Raw genomic sequence first — 20,798 nt, forward strand, 5'->3', positions numbered from 1 at the left:
CGAACCTGTCGATCCCCCCCCCCCCCCCGGAACGCCGAAAACTGCCGCCACCATGCCGCCGTTGTTGTGCTACCTTCCCTTCCCGTAGGTTCTTCAATCATCTTCTTAGAAAGTTTAACTCCGTGCGTCTGACGTAGACGCACGGAGTTAAACTTTCTAAGAAGATGATTGAAGAACCTACGGGAAGGGAAGGTAGCACAACAACGGTGGCGGCAGTTTTCGCTGGCACGGGGGGGGGGGGGGGAAACGACAGGTTCGCGGAAGGGGGGGTTCGAGGGGGCCATAGCACGGGGGGGGGGGGGGGGGGAAATTGCCTGCCTAAGGCCCGTTTCCTTGCCTACAGAAACGGGCCTTTTTTTACTAGTTTTAGAATAAAAGCATTCACACATGTTTTTAGCATGCATGCATAAGGAGACATTAGGTCTTACTTGATAATTTTCTTTCCATTAGTTCTTCCCACTACTCCAGAACCTGTAGGATAGGACAGTTGTGTCCATCAACCAGAAAGTGGAGATAAAGAACTGAAAACTGAGTTAAGACATCTCTCTCTTGCATTCCAGTTCAGCTGCTCGGTATTTATGTAGTCAAGCAGTAAGGAGAAACTCAGAATAAACGCAACAACCTTAAACAACTCGCTAACCTAACGCTAACCAGGATAAGCAAACATATGTGGACCTCTCTCATCTCTGGGCAACTTGTAGAGAATAAGAGATACGCAGGAAGCACCATGCAAGGTGACAGTCATTATCTGACCCACTACTTCGCAACAGAAACCTCACAGTGCGAAAGACTAATGGAAGGAAAATTATCAGTTAAGATCACATTTCTCCTTCAATTACGTAGCTTCCCATTACTCCAGAAACTGTGGGATGTTTAAAAGCAATCCCTAGAGTAGGTAGGATCCTGGCGGCGCCACCACCCTGAGGACCGAAGCCCCAAAACTGGCTTCCGAGTGTTCCGCAGCATACACCCTGTCGTGCTTGGCAAAGTTATGCAGCGTCGACCACGTTGCCACCTTGAAAACATCCGCCGGAGACAGCAAGGTACTCTTTGCCCAGGATGTTGCTGTACGTCTTGTAGAATGAGACTGCAAGGCCTGAGGAGCCTGTTTTCTCACAAGCAAATCAAACAAAATAAAACATGGAAAAGAAAATAAGATGATACCTTTTTTATTGGACATAACTTAATACATTTCTTGATTAGCTTTCGAAGGTTGCCCTTCTTCCTCAACCTTCGAAAGCTAATCAAGAAATGTATTAAGTTATGTCCAATAAAAAAAGGTATCATCTTATTTTCTTTTCCATGTTTTATTTTGTTTGATTTCTATTGATAACCTTTAAGAGTGGACTAACACGGCTACCACACCTCTCTACATGTAGAACCCCAAAGAATAGCAAGATTCCGGAATGCTAAAGAGTGACAAGATTCCATGCAGAATCTCAAAGAGTAGCAACATTCCATATAGAACCCGATCTGAGGAAGAAGGGCAACCTTCGAAAGCTAATCAAGAAATGTATTAAGTTATGTCCAATAAAAAAGGTATCATCTTATTTTCTTTTCCATGTTTTATTTTGTTTGATTTCTATTGATAACCTTAAGAGTGGACTAACACGGCTACCACACCTCTCTACATGTAGAACCCCAAAGAATAGCAAGATTCCGGAATGCTAAAGAGTGACAAGATTCCATGCAGAATCTCAAAGAGAAGCAACATTCCATGTAGAACCCGATCTGAGGAAGAAGGGCAACCTTCGAAAGCTAATCAAGAAATGTATTAAGTTATGTCCAATAAAAAAGGTATCATCTTATTTTCTTTTCCATGTTTTATTTTGTTTGATTTCTATTGATAACCTTAAGAGTGGACTAACACGGCTACCACACCTCTCTACATGTAGAACCCCAAAGAATAGCAAGATTCCGGAATGCTAAATAGTGACAAGATTCCATGCAGAATCTCAAAGAGAAGCAACATTCCATGTAGAACCCGATCTGAGGAAGAAGGGCAACCTTCGAAAGCTAATCAAGAAATGTATTAAGTTATGTCCAATAAAAAAGGTATCATCTTATTTTCTTTTCCATGTTTTATTTTGTTTGATTTCTATTGATAACCTTAAGAGTGGACTAACACGGCTACCACACTCCTCTACTCACAAGCAAATAAACTGACGCAATAATCTATTACTATGTAATTCCATACTATGTAAGCCGCACTGAGCCTGCTACCGAGCGGGAAAGAGTGGGGTATAAATGCAACAAATAAATAAATAAATAAAATCTCCTTCAGCCATCTAGCAATTGTGGGCTGGGAAGCCACAAGGCCAAGCCTCTGTTTACCAAAAAGTCCAACAGTCTGTCTGATTTGCAAAACTCATTCGTGAACTCCAGATATCTAACAAGGACTCTATGCACATGGAGAAGTTTCAAATACAAATACTCAGCCTCTTCGTCCTCTCTGCAAAAGGACGGAAACGCCACAGACTGACTGAGATGAAATGCTGGTATCAATTTCAGAAGAGAGGAAGGAACTGTGTGCAGAGAGACCCCCCCCCCCCCCCAACCTCTGAAAAGCAAAGAAAGGAATCTCGACAACAGAGACTGAAGCTCCCAAATCCTATATGCTGATAGAACAGCCTCCAAGAACAATGACTTTAGCGTAAGATCTTTCAAGGAGGTCTTTCAGAGTGGCTGTAAAGAAGGCTTCTGAAGAGCACGAAAGATGAAATTAAGGTTCCACCAGTCATGGCATAAGCTGGAAACTACAGGCCGGTAAGCCTCACTTCAGTTATTGGAAAAGTAATGGAAGCCATGCTGAAAGAAAGGATAGTGAATTTCCTGGAAGCCAATAAGTTGCAAGATCCGAGACAACATGGTTTCACCAAAGGGAAATCGTGCCAAACGAATCTCATTGAATTCTTTGACTGGGTGACGGGAGAATTAAATCAAGGACGTGCTATGGACGTCATCTACTTAGATTTCAGCAAGGCTTTTGACATGGTTCCCCACAGGAGGCTCTTGAATAAACTAGAAAGGCTGAAGATAGGACCCGGAGTGGTGAACTGGATTAGGAACTGGTTGACGGGCAGACGCCAGAGGGTGGTAGTGAATGGAGTTCGCTCGGAGGAGGGAAAGGTGAGTAGTGGAGTGCCTCAGGGATTGGTGCTGGGGCCCATTCTGTTCAATATATTTGTGAGTGACATTGCCGAAGGGTTACAAGGTAAAGTTTGCCTTTTTGCGGATGACACCAAGATTTGCAACAGAGTGGACACCCCGGAGGGAGTGGAAAACATGAAAAAAGATCTGAAGAAGCTGAAAGAATGGTCTAACATTTGGCAATTAAAATTCAATGCGAAGAAATGCAAAGTGATGCACTTAGGGAGTAGAAATCCAAGGGAGGCGTATGTGTTAGGTGGGGAGAGCCTGATAGACACGGACGGGGAGAGGGATCTTGGGGTGATAGTATCTGAGGACCTGAAGGCGATGAAACAGTGCGACAAGGCGGTGGCCGTAGCGAGAAGGTTGCTAGGCTGTATAGAGAGAGGTGTGACCAGCAGAAGAAAGGAGGTTTTAGTGCCCCTGTATAAGACGTTGGTGAGGCCCCACCTGGAGTATTGTGTTCAGTTTTGGAGGCCGTACCTTGCGAAGGATGTTAAAAAAATGGAAGCGGTGCAAAGAAAAGCTACGAGGATGGTATGGGAGTTGCGTTCCAAGACGTATGAAGTGAGACTTGCTGACCTGAACATGTATACTCTGGAGGAAAGGAGGAACAGGGGTGATATGATACAGACGTTCAAATATTTGAAAGGTATTAATCCGCAAACGAATCTTTTCCGGAGATGGGAAGGCGGTAGAACAAGAGGACATGAAATGAGATTGAAGGGGGGCAGACTCAGGAAAGATGTCAGGAAGTATTTCTTCACGGAGAGGGTGGTGAACGCTTGGAATGCCCTCCCGCGGGAGGTGGTGGACATGAAAACGGTAACGGAATTCAAACATGCGTGGGATAGGCATAAAGGAATCCTGTGCAGAAGGAATGGATCCACAGAAGCTTAGCTGAAATTGGGTGGCGGGGGGAAGAGGGGTTGGTGGTTGAGAGGCTAGGATAGGGGAGGGCAGACCTATACGGGGTCTGTGCCAGAGCCGGTGATGGGAGGTGGGACTGGTGGTTGGGAGGCGGGAAATACTGCTGGACAGACTTATACGATCTGTGCCCTGAAAAAGACAGGTACAAATCAAGGTAAGGTATACACATATGAGTTTATCGTGGGCAGACTAGATGGACCGTGCAGGTCTTTTTCTGCCGTCATCTACTATGTTACTATGTATATGAAAGGGGAGGCTGCAAGTGGCCCAAGCCCTGACAGCAGAATCCTTCCTCCAGCGCTGTTCTCCACTATTTTGCCTGAACTGTCACACGTATACTCAGTTTTAGTGAAACTGAGCACGTGCGACACTTCGCACATGCTCAATTCCATCGAAACCGAGCATGTGCGATGTGAGGGGATGCAGGGCAGGCAGTGCGGCGGAGAACAGCGCTGGAGGAAGGCTTCTGCAGGCAGGACTCCAGTCGAGGTATGTAGAGTTGCGGCGGGGGCAGGGAGGTGAGGCAAAATGTGCCCCCCCCTCCCAATTTTTGAAGTCTGGCTATATGATTGGGAAGGCAGGGGCGGCCCGAGTGAGCGAGAAAGGGAGGGGTGGTAACTGCGACTGCGTCCTGAGTGAGGAGGTGGCGATGGTCCTACCCCAGGCCCAGCTCTCTCTCTTGGCAGCCCAGATTAGGCGTGCGTTAGTGGCTAATAAAGCTCAGTAAATGAGGACAAGCCACATACTTTTATTTATGTTTGGATTTGGCTCAGGCCTTTTCATGCTAGTTCAAGGTGAGTTACATTCAGATGAGTACAATCTAAGACTAATTTACTCAGGTATCAACACCCCAGATCACACCCTTCCTATCTCAGACAGCTTGAAAATCCTCAGCGTTACAATAGACCGTAACTTAGCACTAGAGAGCCAAGTGGCATCCACAACAAAGAAAATGTTCCACTCAATGTGGAACCTCAAACGCGTGAAGCAATTCTTCCCGAGGGAAACATTTTGCAACCTGATACAATCAATGGTACTAAGCCACTTAGATTACTGCAATGGAATTTATGCGGGATGTAAAGAACAAACCTTAAAGAAACTTCAGACTGCTCAAAACACGGCAGCTAGGCTTATATTTGGCAAAACGCGATTTGAAAGCGCAAAACCCCTCTGCGAAAAACTACACTGGCTCCCAATCAAAGAACGTGTCGCCTTCAAAATCTGCACCCTAGTTCACAAAATCATCTGCAGAGAAGCCCCAAGTTACATGACAGACTTGATCGACTTACCAATTAGAAATACATCCGAATCAACACGAACTTATCTAAATCTGTACTACCCAAGCTGCAAAGGACTTAAATACAAAACAACTTACGCATCTAATTTCTCCTACATAAGCACACAACTGTGGAACGCATTACCAAAAGCCTTGAAAACGACACACGACCACCTAAACTTCTGGAAATCACTAAAAACCAACCTGTTTAAAAAGGCCTACCCTACCGATCCAACTTAAATGCCTACTCTCTGCAACACAACCAAACTAAAGCACGTAATGGACATAACACAACTCCTCCGTTCTCCAATTCCCTAATGAGGCTGTGCCACATGAACTTGATCATACCACAACATCACCCTGTATTTGTTCACACCGGAGCCTGCAAAGACCTCTCCGGTACTATGTAAGCCACATTGAGCCTACAAATAGGTGGGAAAATGTGGGATACAAATGTAACAAATAAATAAATAAATAAAATAAAACATGCATTAACAGACATGTTTTTGTTTACTTCTCCGATTCTATACTGCTCTTCTCAGTGCCAGAGAGGTTTACAATCATCCAATTACAAAAATGACAAGAGGAAAGGAAGGAGAAAAAGGTAGAAAAAGAGAACAGGAGCAACCACAATGATGGGAGAAAGGACAAGATGAAGAGAAACCTGTGCTGAGCGTGGTTAGGCCATGCTGTCAAAAAAATGAGGCTTTTACGTTCAGTAACATGTTAAACTGCATTAATGCATATGGGTATATCTGGGCCTAAGTTTGTATCTTGAGGCAACAAAGGATGACGTTCCCTGTAACCTTGCCCAAATGAGGTCAGAGGGGGTTTCAATTCTAGTTCTCAGGTCGCTGCTCCAACCACTAGGCCAGTGGATCCCAAATCTGTCCCTGGCGGACCCCCAGCTGCTCAGGTTTTCAAGATTTCCACAATGAATATGCATAACAATCTCGCTTTCAATGGAGGACAGATTTGGCACTTTCACCAGGTTACTCTTAAAGCTACTTTAGGCTTCAAAGAATAGCATTTTTCAGCATGTCTAGGTTATCAATAGAAATCAAACAAAATAAAACATGGAAAAAAAATAAGATGATACCTTTTTTATTGGACATAACTTAATACATTTCTTGATTAGCTTTCGAAGGTCGCCCTTCTTCCTCAGATCGGAAATAAGCAAATGTGCTAGCTGACAGTGTATATAAGTGAAAACATTCAAGCATTACTATGACAGTAAAATAGATACCATTGGAGATTCTACATGGAATGTTGCTACTATTGGAGATTCTACATGGAATGTTGCTATTCCACTAGCAACATTCCATGTAGAAGGCTGCGCAGGCTTCTGTTTCTGTGAGTCTGACGTCAGACTCACAGAAGCAGAAGCCTGCGCGGCCACATAGGTGATCTACAAGGGCTGACTTCTACATGGAATGTTGCTAGTGGAATAGCAACATTCCATGTAGAATCTATAGAAATCAAACAAAATAGAACATGGAAAAAAAAATAAGATGATACCTTTTTTATTGGACATAACTTAATACATTTCTTGATTAGCTTTCGAAGGTTGCCCTTCTTCGTCAGATCGGAAATAAGCAAAGACCTTTTCTGTCAATATCTTACACCAATAATAAGTATTTCCTACTAAACTAAATTTTACCTCGCTGCTTGCCTACCTAGCAGATACAGTGGGAACAGAACTGCTATTTGCTAGGTGAGCAAACAACGAGGCAAAATTTAGTTTAGTAGGAAATGACACATCTGGATTGTTCCTATTTTTAACTTCCAATGCAATTTTTTTCAATCAGTTAATAACATATAGAAACATATTAAATGACGGCAGATAAAGCCCTGTACGGTCCATCCACTCTGCCCAAGAAGATAAATTCATTTTACATGGTATGTGATACTTTATATGTATACCCGAGTTTGCTTTGTCCTTGCCGTTCTCAGAGCACAGACCACAGAAGTCTGCCCAGCACTGTTCTTGTACTAAAAGTTCTGAAGCTAATGCCGAAGTCCTTCCATATCTATTCAGTCACAACCAGGACGTAGACCGTAGAAGTCTGCCCAGAACCGATTTTGCTTCCCAATTACCGGCATCGCCACCCAATCTCTGCTAAGATTCCGTGGATCCATTCCTTCTAAACAGGATTCCTTTGTGTTTATCCCATGCATGTTTGAATTCCATTACCGTTTTCATTTCCACCACCTCCAGTGGGAGGGCATTCCATGTATCCACCACCCTCTCCGTGAAGAAATACTTCCTGACATTACTAGTCTGCCCCCCTTCGACCTCAATTCATGTCCTCTAGTTCTACCACCTTCCGGTCTCTGGAAAAGGTTTGTTTGCAGATTCATACCTTTCAAAAATTTGAACATCTGTATCGTGTCACCCGTTTCTCCTTTCCTCCAAGGTATACGTGTTCAGGTCGGCAAGTCTCTCCTCGCACATGCATTTCTTCTCAAACATGCTTTTCATTCAGACAATTTATACCTTTCTCCTCTCAAATGTCTCGCAGCAAACAGTTCTCCTCCATCAGTGCTTTTACATCTCAGCTCACCTGTCAGGGGCTGAATACAAAGGACATAAGTACATAAGTAATGCCATACTGGGAAAGACCAAGGGTCCATCGAGCCCAGTATCCTGTCCACGACAGCGGCCAATCCAGGCCAAGGGCACCTGGCAAGCTTCCCAAACGTACAAACATTCTATACATGTTATTCCTGGAATTTTGGATTTTTCCAAGTCCGTTTAGTAGCGGTTTATGGACTTGTCCTTTAGGAAACCGTCCAACCCCTTTTTAAACTCTGCTAAGCTAACCGCCTTCACCACTTTCTCCGGCAACGAATTCCAGAGTTTAATTACACGTTGGGTGAAGAAAAATTTTCTCCGATTTGTTTTAAATTTACTACACTGTAGTTTCATCGCATGCCCCCTAGTCCTAGTATTTTTGGAAAGCGTGAACAGACGCTTCACATCCACCTGTTCCACTCCACTCATTATTTTATATACAGTGGTGGAAATAAGTATTTGATCCCTTGCTGATTTTGTAAGTTTGCCCACTGACAAAGACGTGAGCAGCCCATAATTGAAGGGTAGGTTATTGGTAACAGTGAGAGATAGCACATCACAAATTAAATCCGTAAAATCACATTGTGGAAAGTATATGAATTTATTTGCATTCTGCAGAGGGAAATAAGTATTTAATCCCTCTGGCAAACAAGACCTAATACTTGGTGGCAAAACCCTTGTTGGCAAGCACAGCGGTCAGACGTCTTCTGTAGTTGATGATGAGGTTTGCACACATGTCAGGAGGAATTTTGGTCCACTCCTCTTTGCAGATCATCTCTAAATCATTAAGAGTTCTGGGCTGTCGCTTGGCAACTCGCAGCTTCAGCTCCCTCCATAAGTTTTCAATGGGATTAAGGTCTGGTGACTGGCTAGGCCACTCCATGACCCTAATGTGCTTCTTCCTGAGCCACTCCTTTGTTGCCTTGGCTGTATGTTTTGGGTCATTGTCGTGCTGGAAGACCCAGCCACGACCCATTTTAAGGCCCTGGCGGAGGGAAGGAGGTTGTCACTCAGAATTGTACGGTACATGGCCCCATCCATTCTCCCATTGATGCGGTGAAGTAGTCCTGTGCCCTTAGCAGAGAAACACCCCCAAAACATAACATTTCCACCTCCATGCTTGACAGTGGGGACGGTGTTCTTTGGGTCATAGGCAGCATTTCTCTTCCTCCAAACACGGCGAGTTGAGTTCATGCCAAAGAGCTCAATTTTTGTCTCATCTGACCACAGCACCTTCTCCCAATCACTCTCGGCATCATCCAGGTGTTCACTGGCAAACTTCAGACGGGCCGTCACATGTGCCTTCCGGAGCAGGGGGACCTTGCGGGCACTGCAGGATTGCAATCCGTTATGTCGTAATGTGTTACCAATGGTTTTCGTGGTGACAGTGGTCCCAGCTGCCTTGAGATCATTGACAAGTTCCCCCCTTGTAGTTGTAGGCTGATTTCTAACCTTCCTCATGATCAAGGATACCCCACGAGGTGAGATTTTGCGTGGAGCCCCAGATCTTTGTCGATTGACAGTCATTTTGTACTTCTTCCATTTTCTTACTATGGCACCAACAGTTGTCTCCTTCTCGCCCAGCGTCTTACTGATGGTTTTGTAGCCCATTCCAGCCTTGTGCAGGTGTATGATCTTGTCCCTGACATCCTTAGACAGCTCCTTGCTCTTGGCCATTTTGTAGAGGTTAGAGTCTGACTGATTCACTGAGTCTGTGGACAGGTATCTTTCATACAGGTGACCATTGCCGACAGCTGTCTGTCATGCAGGTAACGAGTTGATTTGGAGCATCTACCTGGTCTGTAGGGGCCAGATCTCTTACTGGTTGGTGGGGGATCAAATACTTATTTCCCTCTGCAGAATGCAAATAAATTCATATACTTTCCACAATGTGATTTTACGGATTTAATTTGTGATGTGCTATCTCTCACTGTTACCAATAACCTACCCTTCAATTATGGGCTGCTCATGTCTTTGTCAGTGGGCAAACTTACAAAATCAGCAAGGGATCAAATACTTATTTCCACCACTGTACCTCTATCATGTCTCCCCTCAGCCGTCTCTTCTCCAAGCTGTATAGCCCTAGCCTCCTTAGTCTTTCTTCATAGGGAAGTCGTCCCATCCCCGCTATCATTTTAGTCGCCCTTCGCTGCACCTTTTCCAATTCTACTATATCTTTCTTGAGATGCGGCGACCAGAATTGAACACAATACTCAAGGTGCGGTCGCACCATGGAGCGATACAACAGCATTATAACATCCTCACACCTGTTTTCCATACTTTTCCTGATAATACCCAACATTCTATTCGCTTTCTTAGCCGCAGCAGCACACTGAGCAGAAGGTTTCAGTGTGTTATCGACGACGACACCCAGATCCCTTTCTTGGTCCGTAACTCCTAACGTGGAACCTTGCATGACGTAGCTATAATTCGGGTTCTTTTTTCCCACATGCATCACCTTGCACTTGCTCACATTAAACATCATCTGCCATTTAGCCGCCCAGTCTCCCAGTCTTGTAAGGTCCTCTTGTAATTTTTCACAATCCTGTCGCGATTTAACGACTTTGAATAACTTTGTGTCATCAGCAAATTTAATTACCTCGCTAGTTACTCCCATCTCTAAATCATTTATAAATATATTAAAAAGCAGCGGTCCTAGCACGGACCCCTGAGGAACCCCACTAACTACCCTTCTCCATTGTGAATACTGCCCATTTAACCCCACTCTCTGTTTCCTATCCTTCAACCAGTTTTTAATCCACAATAGGACATTTCCTCCTATCCCATGACCCTCCAATTTCCTCTGTAGCCTTTCATGAGGTACCTTGTCAAACGCCTTTTGAAAATCCAGATACACAATATCAACCGACTCCCCTTTGTCCACGTTTGTTCACTCCTTCAAAGAATTGAAGTAAATTGGTCAGGCAAGATTTCCCCACACAAAAGCCATGCTGACTTGGTCTCAGTAATCCATGTCCTCGGATGTGCTCTGTAATTTTGTTTTTGATAATAGCCTCTACCATTTTCCCCGGCACCGACGTCAGACTCACCGGTCTATAATTTCCCGGATCTCCCCTGGAGCCTTTTTAAAAAATGGGCGTTACATTGGCCACCCTCCAATCTTCCGGTACCACGCTCGATTTTAAGGATAAGTTGCATATCACTAGCAGTAGCTCCGCAAGCTCGTTTTTCAGTTCTATCAGTACTCTAGGATGAATACCATCCGGTCCAGGAGATTTGCTACTCTTCAGTTTGCCGAACTGCCCCATTACGTCCTCCAGGTTTACCGTGAAGTCAGTAAGTTTCTCCGACTCATCCGCTTGAAATACCATTTCCGACACCGGTATCCCACCCAAATCTTCCTCGGTGAAGACCGAAGCAAAGAATTCATTCAGTCTCTCCGCTATGTCTTTGTCTTCCTTGATCGCCCCTTTTACCCCTCGGTCATCCAGCGGCCCAACCGATTCTTTTGCCGGCTTCCTGCTTTTAATATACCGAAAAAAATTTTTACTATGTTTTTTTGCCTCTAATGCTATCTTTTTTTCATACTCCCTCTTGGCCTTAATCTGCGCCTTGCATTTGCTTTGACACTCCTTATGCTGTTTCTTGTTATTTTCAGACGGTTCCTTCTTCCATTTTCTGAAGGCGTTTCTTTTAGCCCTAATAGCTTCCTTCACCTCACTTTTTTCAACCAGGCTGGGTGTCTTTTGGACTTCCGTCTTTCTTTTCTAATTCACGGAATATGTATGGCCTGGGCCTCCAGGATGGTATTTTTGAACAGCGTCCACGCCTGTTGTACAGTTTTTACTCTCTCAGTTGCCCCCCTAAGTTTTTTTTTTACCGTTCTTCTCATTTTATCATAGTCTCCTTTTTTAAAGTTAAACGCTAACGTATTTGACTTTCTGTGTACAGTTACTTCAAGGTTGATGTGAAAACTGATCATATTATGGTCACTGTTATCAAGCGGCCCCAGTACCATAACGTCCCTCACCAGATCATGCGCTCCACTAAGGACCAAGTCTAGAATTTTTCCTTCTCTCGTCGGCTCCTGCACCAGTTGCTCCATAAAGCTGTCCTTGATTTCATCAAGGAATTGTATCTCTGTAGCGTGTCCCGATGTTACATTTACCCAGTCTATATTTGGATAATTGAAGTCACCCATTATTATCACATTGCCCATTTTGTTCGCGTCTCTGATTTCTTTTATCATTTCTGTGTCTACCTGCTCATCCTGGCGAGGTGGACGGTAGTACACTCCTATCACCATTTTTTCCCCTTTTATACATGGAATTTCAACCCACAGTGATTCAAAGGTGTGATTTGTGTCCTGCTGAATTTGTAATCTATCTGAGTCAAGGCTCTCTTTAATATACAATGCTACCCCTCCACCAGTCCGGTCTACCCTATCATTACGATATACTTTGTACCCCGGTATGACAGTGTCCCACTGGTTATCCTCCTTCCACCAGGTCTCAGTAATGCCTATTATATCCAATTTTTCATTTAGTGCAATATATTCCAACTCTCCCATCTTATTTCTTAGACTCCTAGCATTTGCATATAGACATTTCAAAGTATGTTTGTTGTTCTTATTTGCATGATGCTTAGTACCTGACACTATTGATTTGACATCTTTTGTCTGATCTTTAGTTGTATTTAAGGGCACCTGGCCTACCACGGTCTGTTGTGCAACCTCACTATCCAGAAGCTTTACAAGATACCTTGCATACTGGCAAGGTCAGGCAGTATCACAGCACCCGCAATATGCGTCTCCATAGACCTGATCACTCCAACCAGCTTAGGCTGCTGAGATAAATGACCTTGTTTTGTAAGTGACAATGTCACGTGGAAGATGGCAGGGTGAAGAGCTTTAGCAGGTTGGCTGTTTCCTTGAAGAAAAAAAAATAAATGTTCTCTCCACTATACATACAAATTCATTTGCAATGCAAAGTGTATCTTCATCTGGAGAGTTTATTTACAAAGGAATGTTAGAAAATAAAACTTTGTTCCTTTGTACTGACATTTTCTAGAACCAGAGAAATAAATGCTTTTCATTAAACGTCCCAGGGGTTTCAGGAGACTAGAAATTTTCAGCTAGCTATCAGGAACAGGGGTGTACACAACTCCACACTTTTACGAAAAGAAGTTTTGCTTTCGCCATTTGAATGAAATGTTTATGGGGCAAAAGATTCAAATTTTTCCAGATATGGCAAGAAGTACACAGAAAAGAAGGAAAGAATTTTTGTCTTATAAATCTAGAGTGGTTAATTTGGGTGCTACTTTCCTGCTAAAGTTTCCCTGTAAATGTTTAGTAACTTTTGAAATGAATAATTATATATTTTTTCCCCACTGACATTATTAGAATTCATCTCATCTAAAGAAAATGTTAAGTCACCCACTGTTTTGCCTCCCTAATTATAGCACTACTAACGTTGGCTGTAGGCACCTAGATAGCCCCTCCCGTTGTAAAATTCTTTGCTTGATTATATAGTCTTTACATTTCCTAGTATCTTGATCTATATTTTGGGGACAAATGTAAACCCTTTTTTTCTACACTTTAAACCGATTTGGTTATAAGTATATTGAATTACCTTAATTTGATTTCTGATATTTCATGTTTATGTTATTAGATGTAAACACAAAAATTTATAAATAAAGATTAAAAAAAAAAAAGTTTTGCCACAAGCAAAGCAGACAGCCTGTCAAGCACAGCACACAGGACTCAAACATGCATGCTTACTCACAGTAAATAGCACAAAAAACCTCTGATTTTTCTCCCCCACACAATTGTTCACCCAAGGACAGTGGTGATCCATCTTCCGAATACATCGCTTGCAAATACTAGTAGAAAATGAAAAGAGAAGAAAAAAAAACAACACCACAGTAATTGTACCATTGTTACATAGACAAAAGATATCCCCTCACAAAAAAAAGCATTAGTTTATTAATGTAATGACGTATCTTCCTTCTACTACTCTAGTGATTTGCATAGTGCCATCTACAAGAGACTGCTTATAGTGACACGGGTTCTAGCCCTCTTCGTTGGGTCTTATTTGTTGAGAAGCTTTTCTCACTGTGAGCTTTGTGATAAAAGTCACCTCCAGGATAGTTGGGTTAAGGCAGTTTCAGTTTGAACTACAAGTCCCAGAAGGCATTGCAGGCAAGGAGGCAGAGGGTGAGATGAAGAACCCGGACTGGACTCCTAGCTGCAATTGGGGAAGACATGGGTGTAAGCTGGCAGGTTGTGTAGAGTGGCTGCCACTAGGCGGAAAGAGAGTTAGGAAACCCTGTGTGCAGGAGCTCATCATTGGTCTCATTAGTTTAATGCTCAACTCAGCTGGTTTGGGTGTGAGGAAGCTAATGGAAGGAGAATGATTGGTGGTGGTAGCTGAAGCCAGGGACTGATTAGGCAGGTGGGAAGGAGTCCCAGCGGAGGAGTTCAGTTCAGTTCAGGAGAGAGAAGCAGAAGGAGAGAAGTATTTGCAGGCTGAAAACCCTTGGGGCAGGGAGGTCCCTAAAGTACTGAAGCAGGCTGAGATTCCTTGAGTGAGAGGAAGTCCCAAAAGTATTGAATTCATTGTGAAGTTGATGCAGGGGGAAACCCTTGGGTAGAAGGAGTCCCTAAAATATTGAACTCTCCTGAAGGTAAAGAGGATAGAAGGTAGAAACTGCTACTTGGTGACTGAACTGGGATGATGAACTGAAAGAACTGTTTGTCTTGGGAATTGAATTACTGTTTATTGTGCACCGGATAAAGAGCCCAGACTGGAGCCTGTAAGCCTGTATTGAATCTTGGTATGTGCTATGCTGCTGTTGGAACTGTGTACTAGAAACCTGCATGGAATAAAAGTTCTTAAGATTGAAGTTACTGGTGGATATCTGTTTCTTCACTGTACCGGGAGCCTGTGGCTGGAGGAGATTGTTCTATCCTTGGCTGCACAAGAGGTACCGGGTTACAGCTTTAAGAAAAATATCCTGTTCCCATGTCTGTCTCCACAGCTACAAGAAATCTACTACAATAAAAGGCACCTTCAACGTTCTGAAGCTGACTCCGTGGCTTCACTGAAGTGTTCGTAAGGATCGTCGCTCTGTAACCATCTCCCTCTGCCCCGCCCTCGCGCCTCTGATAGGTCCGCCGCCCTCGACGTCATCACGTTTTGACGTCGAGGGCGGCGGACCTATCAGAGGCGCGAGGGCGGGGCCGAGAGAGATGGTGACAGACTTGACGAATCTGACGAACCTTACGAACCCTTCACTTCAATGAAGCCACGGAGTCAGCTTCACAACGTTGCAGGTGCGTTTTAATACACTACACAGCTCCCTAATTTTTCACTTAAACATCGCAGGGTGGCTGGAGGGGGAGGCAACTACCCTGGAACTGAGAGGGAGGGAGAGGGGGGGGGGCAAAGACCCTGGCACTGGGTGGGTGGGTGGGAGGGAGGGCGGACCCTGGAACTTCGAGGGGGGCCAGGCGGACCCTGAAACTGGGAGGGAGGGAGGGGGCCCCTGGCACACACTCTCATTCTCATACACACACACTCTCGTACACAGTTTCACTCTCTCTGTCACACACACTCACTCATTAACTTTCTCTCTGTCACACAAACTCACTAATCACACACTCACTCTCACAAACACTCTGTAAAACACACACCCTCCGAGGAAAACCTTGCTAGCGCCCGTTTCATTTGTGTCAGAAACGGGCCTTTTTTCCTAATGTGGAGATACTGGATCTCCTGTGTATTTGCATAATGTTATAGTCCAAAGATGTTTATAAAGGCTGCAACTTATACTAAGCACAGCAAGTCTACCTGTTACAGAAGCAAAGAAATATCATCTAATTACAGGCCGGCCGATATTCTGTGCTCTCTAACCAGCCAGGAACGGCTCCTGGCTGGGTAACTACCACTACTACTACTACAAATCATTTCTACAGCGCTACCAGACGTAGGCAGCGCTTTACAATTGAACATGAAGAAAAGACAGTCCCTGCTCGAAAGAGCTTACAATCTAAATCAGGACAGACAGACAGGACAAATAAGGGAAAAGGGTAGGATACATAGGGAAAAGGGAACTATTGAAGAGAGGAAGACAAGATAAGGGTTAAGAGTAGGTGACAAGTTAGGAGTCAAAAGCAACATCAAACAGGTAGGCCTTTAGCCCGGACTTGAAGGCGGCCAGGGAAGGAGCTTGACGTAATGGTTCAGGAAGTCTATTCCAGGCATAAGGTGTGGCGAGATAAAAGGAACTACTACTACTAATCATTTTTATAGCGCTACCAGATGTATGCGGCGCTGTTAATAGCACTTAAACCGGCTAAACGTTAATGTTCAGCGTGAGATAGCCAGTGATCTCTGCTGAATATTAGCACTTAGTGACGAATATCCAGTGCTTCGCCAGCTAAGTTTAGCGGACTGCCTAAATAGCAGTCCTATCTTTGGCCGCTATAAACGTAACCGGCCAGCGCTGAATACTAAATTGATGGTATAAACCGGCCAAACCCCCCCCCCCCCCAAGATATTCAATGCTGGTCACTGGAAACAGCCCTGCGCTGACTGTCCGGGCTAAGTGCCAATCGCAGGACTTAGCCAGCCCGCCTCCCACGAGCTGAATATCGGGCAGAGTATCTTTTGTAGTCTAGACCTGACTCCCTGTTGAGAGTAGGATTTGCTTTAAGATCGCCTGTCGGGTTTACACATATGTATGCGACCATCTAGTTTTTTTTAGCCCATTAACTGAAGAGCTATGGCCCAGTTTGAGTATTTTGCTCTTCAAGATACCCTCTCTTCTATGGTTCACTTGACAACAGAAGAGGTCCTTAATGGAGGCCAACCTCAGAAGTTAAAACAGAACCTCGCAAGCACTTGGAGAACCAAATTCAAATCCCATGAAGGAAAGAAAGGATGCAGAGGAGGATGCAAATAACCACCCCTTTCAGAAACCAGGCCAACTTTCCATGCAAAGACAGGGAAAGTTTACTTTGCCCCAAAAACTAGGAAGGGCAGCCAACTGGGCCTTCAAAAGGCTCAATTCCAGGTCCTTATCCAGGCCCTATTTCAAAACTTCTCCAGAATATCAGGATCTGAACCTTCCAAGGGGAGAGTGTCCATCCCACATACCAGGTCTCGAAAACCCTCCAAGCCCCGACATAAGCCAGGGAGGTGGAAGATTTCTGAGAGTGCAGCAGCATAGAAGCCACTGCAAGAGAAAAGCCACATCTCTCTAAGCACCTCCTCTCAAGGGCTAGATCATAAGCCAGAAGGGACCCGGATCTTCTATTTCCACTGGGCCTTGCCACAGAAGGCCTTGATCGCTGGACAATGGGAGAGGCTTGCCCACCAACAGGCACATGAGGACTGGGTATCACAGCTGCTGGGGCTAATCTGGAGCCACCAGCAAGACCAGATGAGGATGTGCAATCCTGTGCAACAGCCAGCCTAATCAGAGGCTATTAAGAGAAGACATACAGAGGTACCTATCCCTCGCAAGTCCGGCTCCCTTCATCGACTGAAGAAACGGTCTACTTTTACACTGGCTCTGGAAGCCATCAGATCGAACACTGGGGGGGGGGGGGCACCATTCCAGAATGAGCTGAAAGGCCTGTGGCACATCTCCAACTGCAGAGGCTGCATATGTACCCTCGCCCAAGGCATCACCTCCAGCAATGCAGTCATGGTTCTCAAGAGCTGCAGATAGTCTCATACCTTGGGGACTGACAACTCGTACAATCTGTGCTTCTACAACTGCAATTTTTCTGCTACGTCCTCTGGGAGGAAAACCATCCCCCAAGCAATATCAAAGTGGTCATTCAAGTACTCCAGAACCTGGAGGGAGTCGGGTGAGTCTTGACCTGATTCACAACCCAACCCAGGCCCTCCAGGAAAGAAATGACCTGAGAGGCAATCAAACTGGTCTCCACTTCCGATTAAGCCCGAATTCGCAAATCATCCAGATAGGGAGAAACCCAGATGCTCTAGCAAAGCAGATATGTAGCTACTACCACCATTACCTTGGAAAAGGTGTGGGGAGCCAGAGCCAAATCTTAGGGTAAGGCCCAAAACTGGAAATGGTGCCCCAGCACACAAAAGCAAAGATATTTCTTGTAATGGGCTGTGATGGAAACGTGCAGATAGGTCTCTGTCAGGTCCAGGAACGTCAAGAACTTGCCTGGACAAACTGAGGCAATCACAGACTGGAAGTTTTCCATGTGAAAATGCTGAACTGACAAACAAGCATTCACTCCGTTTAGATCCAGGATGGGACAAAAAGAACCGTCCTTCTTTTGGACCACAAAATAAATGATGACCCAAACCTCGCTCCACAAGTGGAATGGGTTCCACCACCCCCAGCTCATGTAACATAGTAGATGACGGCAGAAAAAGACCTGCACGGTCCATCCAGTCTGCCCAACAAGATAAACTCATATGTGCTACTTTTTGTGTATACTTTACCTTGATTTGTACCTGTCTTTTTCAGGGCACAGACCGTATAAGTCTGCTCAGCACTATCCCCTCCTCCCAACCACCAGCCCCGCCTCCCACCACCAGCTCTGGCACAGACCGTATAAGTCTGCCCAGCACTATCCCCTCCTCCCAACCACTAGCCCGCCTCCCACCACTGGCTCTGGCACAGACCGTATAAGTCTGCCTAGCACTATCCCCGCCTCCAAACCACCAGCCTCGCCTCCCACCACCGGCTCTGGCACAGACCGTATAAGTCTGCCCAGCACTATCCCCTCCTCCCAACGACCGGATCTGGCACAGACCGTATAAGTCTGCCCACCACTATCTTCACCTCCAAACCACCAACCCCTCTTCCCCCCACCGGCTCTGCCATCCAATTTCGGCTAAGCTCCTGAGGATCCATTCCTTCTGAACAGGATTCCTTTATGTTTATCCCACGCATGTTTCAATTCCGTTACCGTTTTTATCTCCACCACCTCCCGCAGGAGGGCATTCCAAGCATCCACCACTCTCTCTGTGAAAAAAATACTTCCTGACATCTTTTTTGAGTCTGCCCCCCTTCAATCTCATTTCATGTCCTCTCGTTCTACCACCTTCCCATCTCTGGAAGTAAATGCTGCAGAGTATGAGCACAGGTCTGCTGCTTTAAAGCCAAGCCACATGGGGAAACTATGAAGGTATTGGGGCGGTATGGGTGAGCTCCAGAGAGTAACCCTCCTTGACCATCTCCAGAACTCACTGATCTGAGGTGGTGCGGGCCCACTCGTGGCAGAAAAGAGGCAGTCTATCCCCACTGGAAACACCAAGGGACCTAGCATACCCTCACTGGGCAGGTCTGGCTGCTGCAGTCCCATCTGAAGGACCTGGCATACCGGCTCTTTGGGACCAAGAAAAGAACCCAGTTTAAATGATCTTACTGAACCGGAGTCCTGAGCCAGCGAGCACCAGACTGGCCGAAGGCCCACTTCTCTGGACTGCCCTCTAGAGGTGGAGGACTGATGAGCACCCTTTTGTTTCAGTTCAGGGTGAGGAAAGGTCAGGTCTCCCCCATATCCTTCATTAGCTTTTTCAGATCCTTTCGAAACAGTAACTGTTGCCTAAATGGTAGCTGACTGAGCAGCTTTTTAGAGGCCACATCCACGACCCAATGATGAAGCCACAGCCAGCACCAACCCACCATAGAGAAAATCACTGCCCAGGAAGAAAGGCAGACAGATCACAGAAAACATCCGCCAGGAAGGCTGCTCCAGGCTCCAGGTGAGAAGCCTTGGGGGACTCTGGCAGTTGCTGCAGCCAACAAAGCATGGCTATCTCCATATAGCTGCCATATACAGTGGCCTGAATGATGGATGCCTCTGCAGAAGAGGTTACGCAAAACTCCTGTACCACACACTTCCCTTGAGGCTCTCAGAGGGCTGAGCCCCCCTGTATAGGAACCGCAGTTGCTTTGGTGACTGCTGTGACCAGTGCATCCACCTTATGGTACGACCAATACCTCTCCACCTCTTCATGTGTGAAGGTATAGAGACAATCAAGGGCTCTGGCGCCCCTAAGTGCACGATCCAGGGTTTCCCACTCCGCCAACATCATGTGAGTGAGGGCCTTATGAAGCAGTAAATGCTTCACGAGCCCTGTGAGGCCCTCCAAAAGAGGCTCCAGAGGGGTTCATGGTGGGAGCCTTAAGCATCCCAGAGGCCTTCGTAACCTTGTCAATATGACAAGAAAGTTCCTCACGACAGAACAGCAGAATCACATGGGACCACTTCTCTCCCTCCTTCCGAGGGGGACTGGGGATCAAAGAGACCATCCGGATCCTCCACTAATGCTGCAGAGCTGATTACAGTGTCCAAGAACCCCCCCCCCCCACTGCGCTTGGACCCCAGAATGGGCCTCAGCTAGGGACATCCAGGTCCCTAGGGGCCCCAACACTGGCTGAGGGGCCAGCCTCTGCCTGCAGGGCTTGCTTAACTATTTGGGTAAAGTTCTGGAGTCAAAAAACACCAGGGACCCCATTGGTTCCCCCTTCTGCAGGAGGACCAGAAGTGGGTAATAATGAAAGATGCCTCACCACACCAAGCCCTGATGGAACTGAGAAGGTTCCTACTGCTCAGAAGCAGCAGCATGAAAAAAAAAAAAAAAAAAAAAAAAGAGGGTGGGCAAGACAGCTGCCATTCCCAGCGAAGACACTGTGACCATGGGTCCTGATGTTTCAGCGTGGGGAGGAGAAGCAGCAGCAGCTTTGTAAGCCCCACCCAACCCGGGCTATTTCCGAAGTCAGAAATTGCCCATTGGAAGAGGGTTAGACAGAGCTGGCTGCTGCACGAAGCTGCCAGCTCATGCAGACTGTGCAGCATCTGCCGGGAGGCATGCCCTGTCATGTGGCCGGTGTGCTGCCATGCCACTT

At 45.7% G+C, this 20,798-nt stretch overlaps 1 protein-coding gene across 2 annotated transcripts in view; it reads right to left on the minus strand.

Annotated features, from left to right (window-relative positions):
- The window catches only part of ZDHHC7 (zinc finger DHHC-type containing 7), a 141,081-nt gene that overhangs the window by 19,126 nt on the left and 101,157 nt on the right, over positions 1 to 20,798 (minus strand). For both annotated transcript variants that reach the window (XM_030204538.1, XM_030204539.1), the window contains exon 5: positions 13,676 to 13,772. In XM_030204538.1, the coding sequence (XP_030060398.1) occupies positions 13,676 to 13,772 (97 nt within the window). The remainder of the gene's footprint in view (positions 1 to 13,675; positions 13,773 to 20,798) is intronic.

Source organism: Microcaecilia unicolor, chromosome 5 (assembly GCF_901765095.1).
Source record: "Microcaecilia unicolor chromosome 5, aMicUni1.1, whole genome shotgun sequence".
Classification (NCBI taxonomy): Eukaryota; Metazoa; Chordata; class Amphibia; order Gymnophiona; family Siphonopidae; genus Microcaecilia; species Microcaecilia unicolor.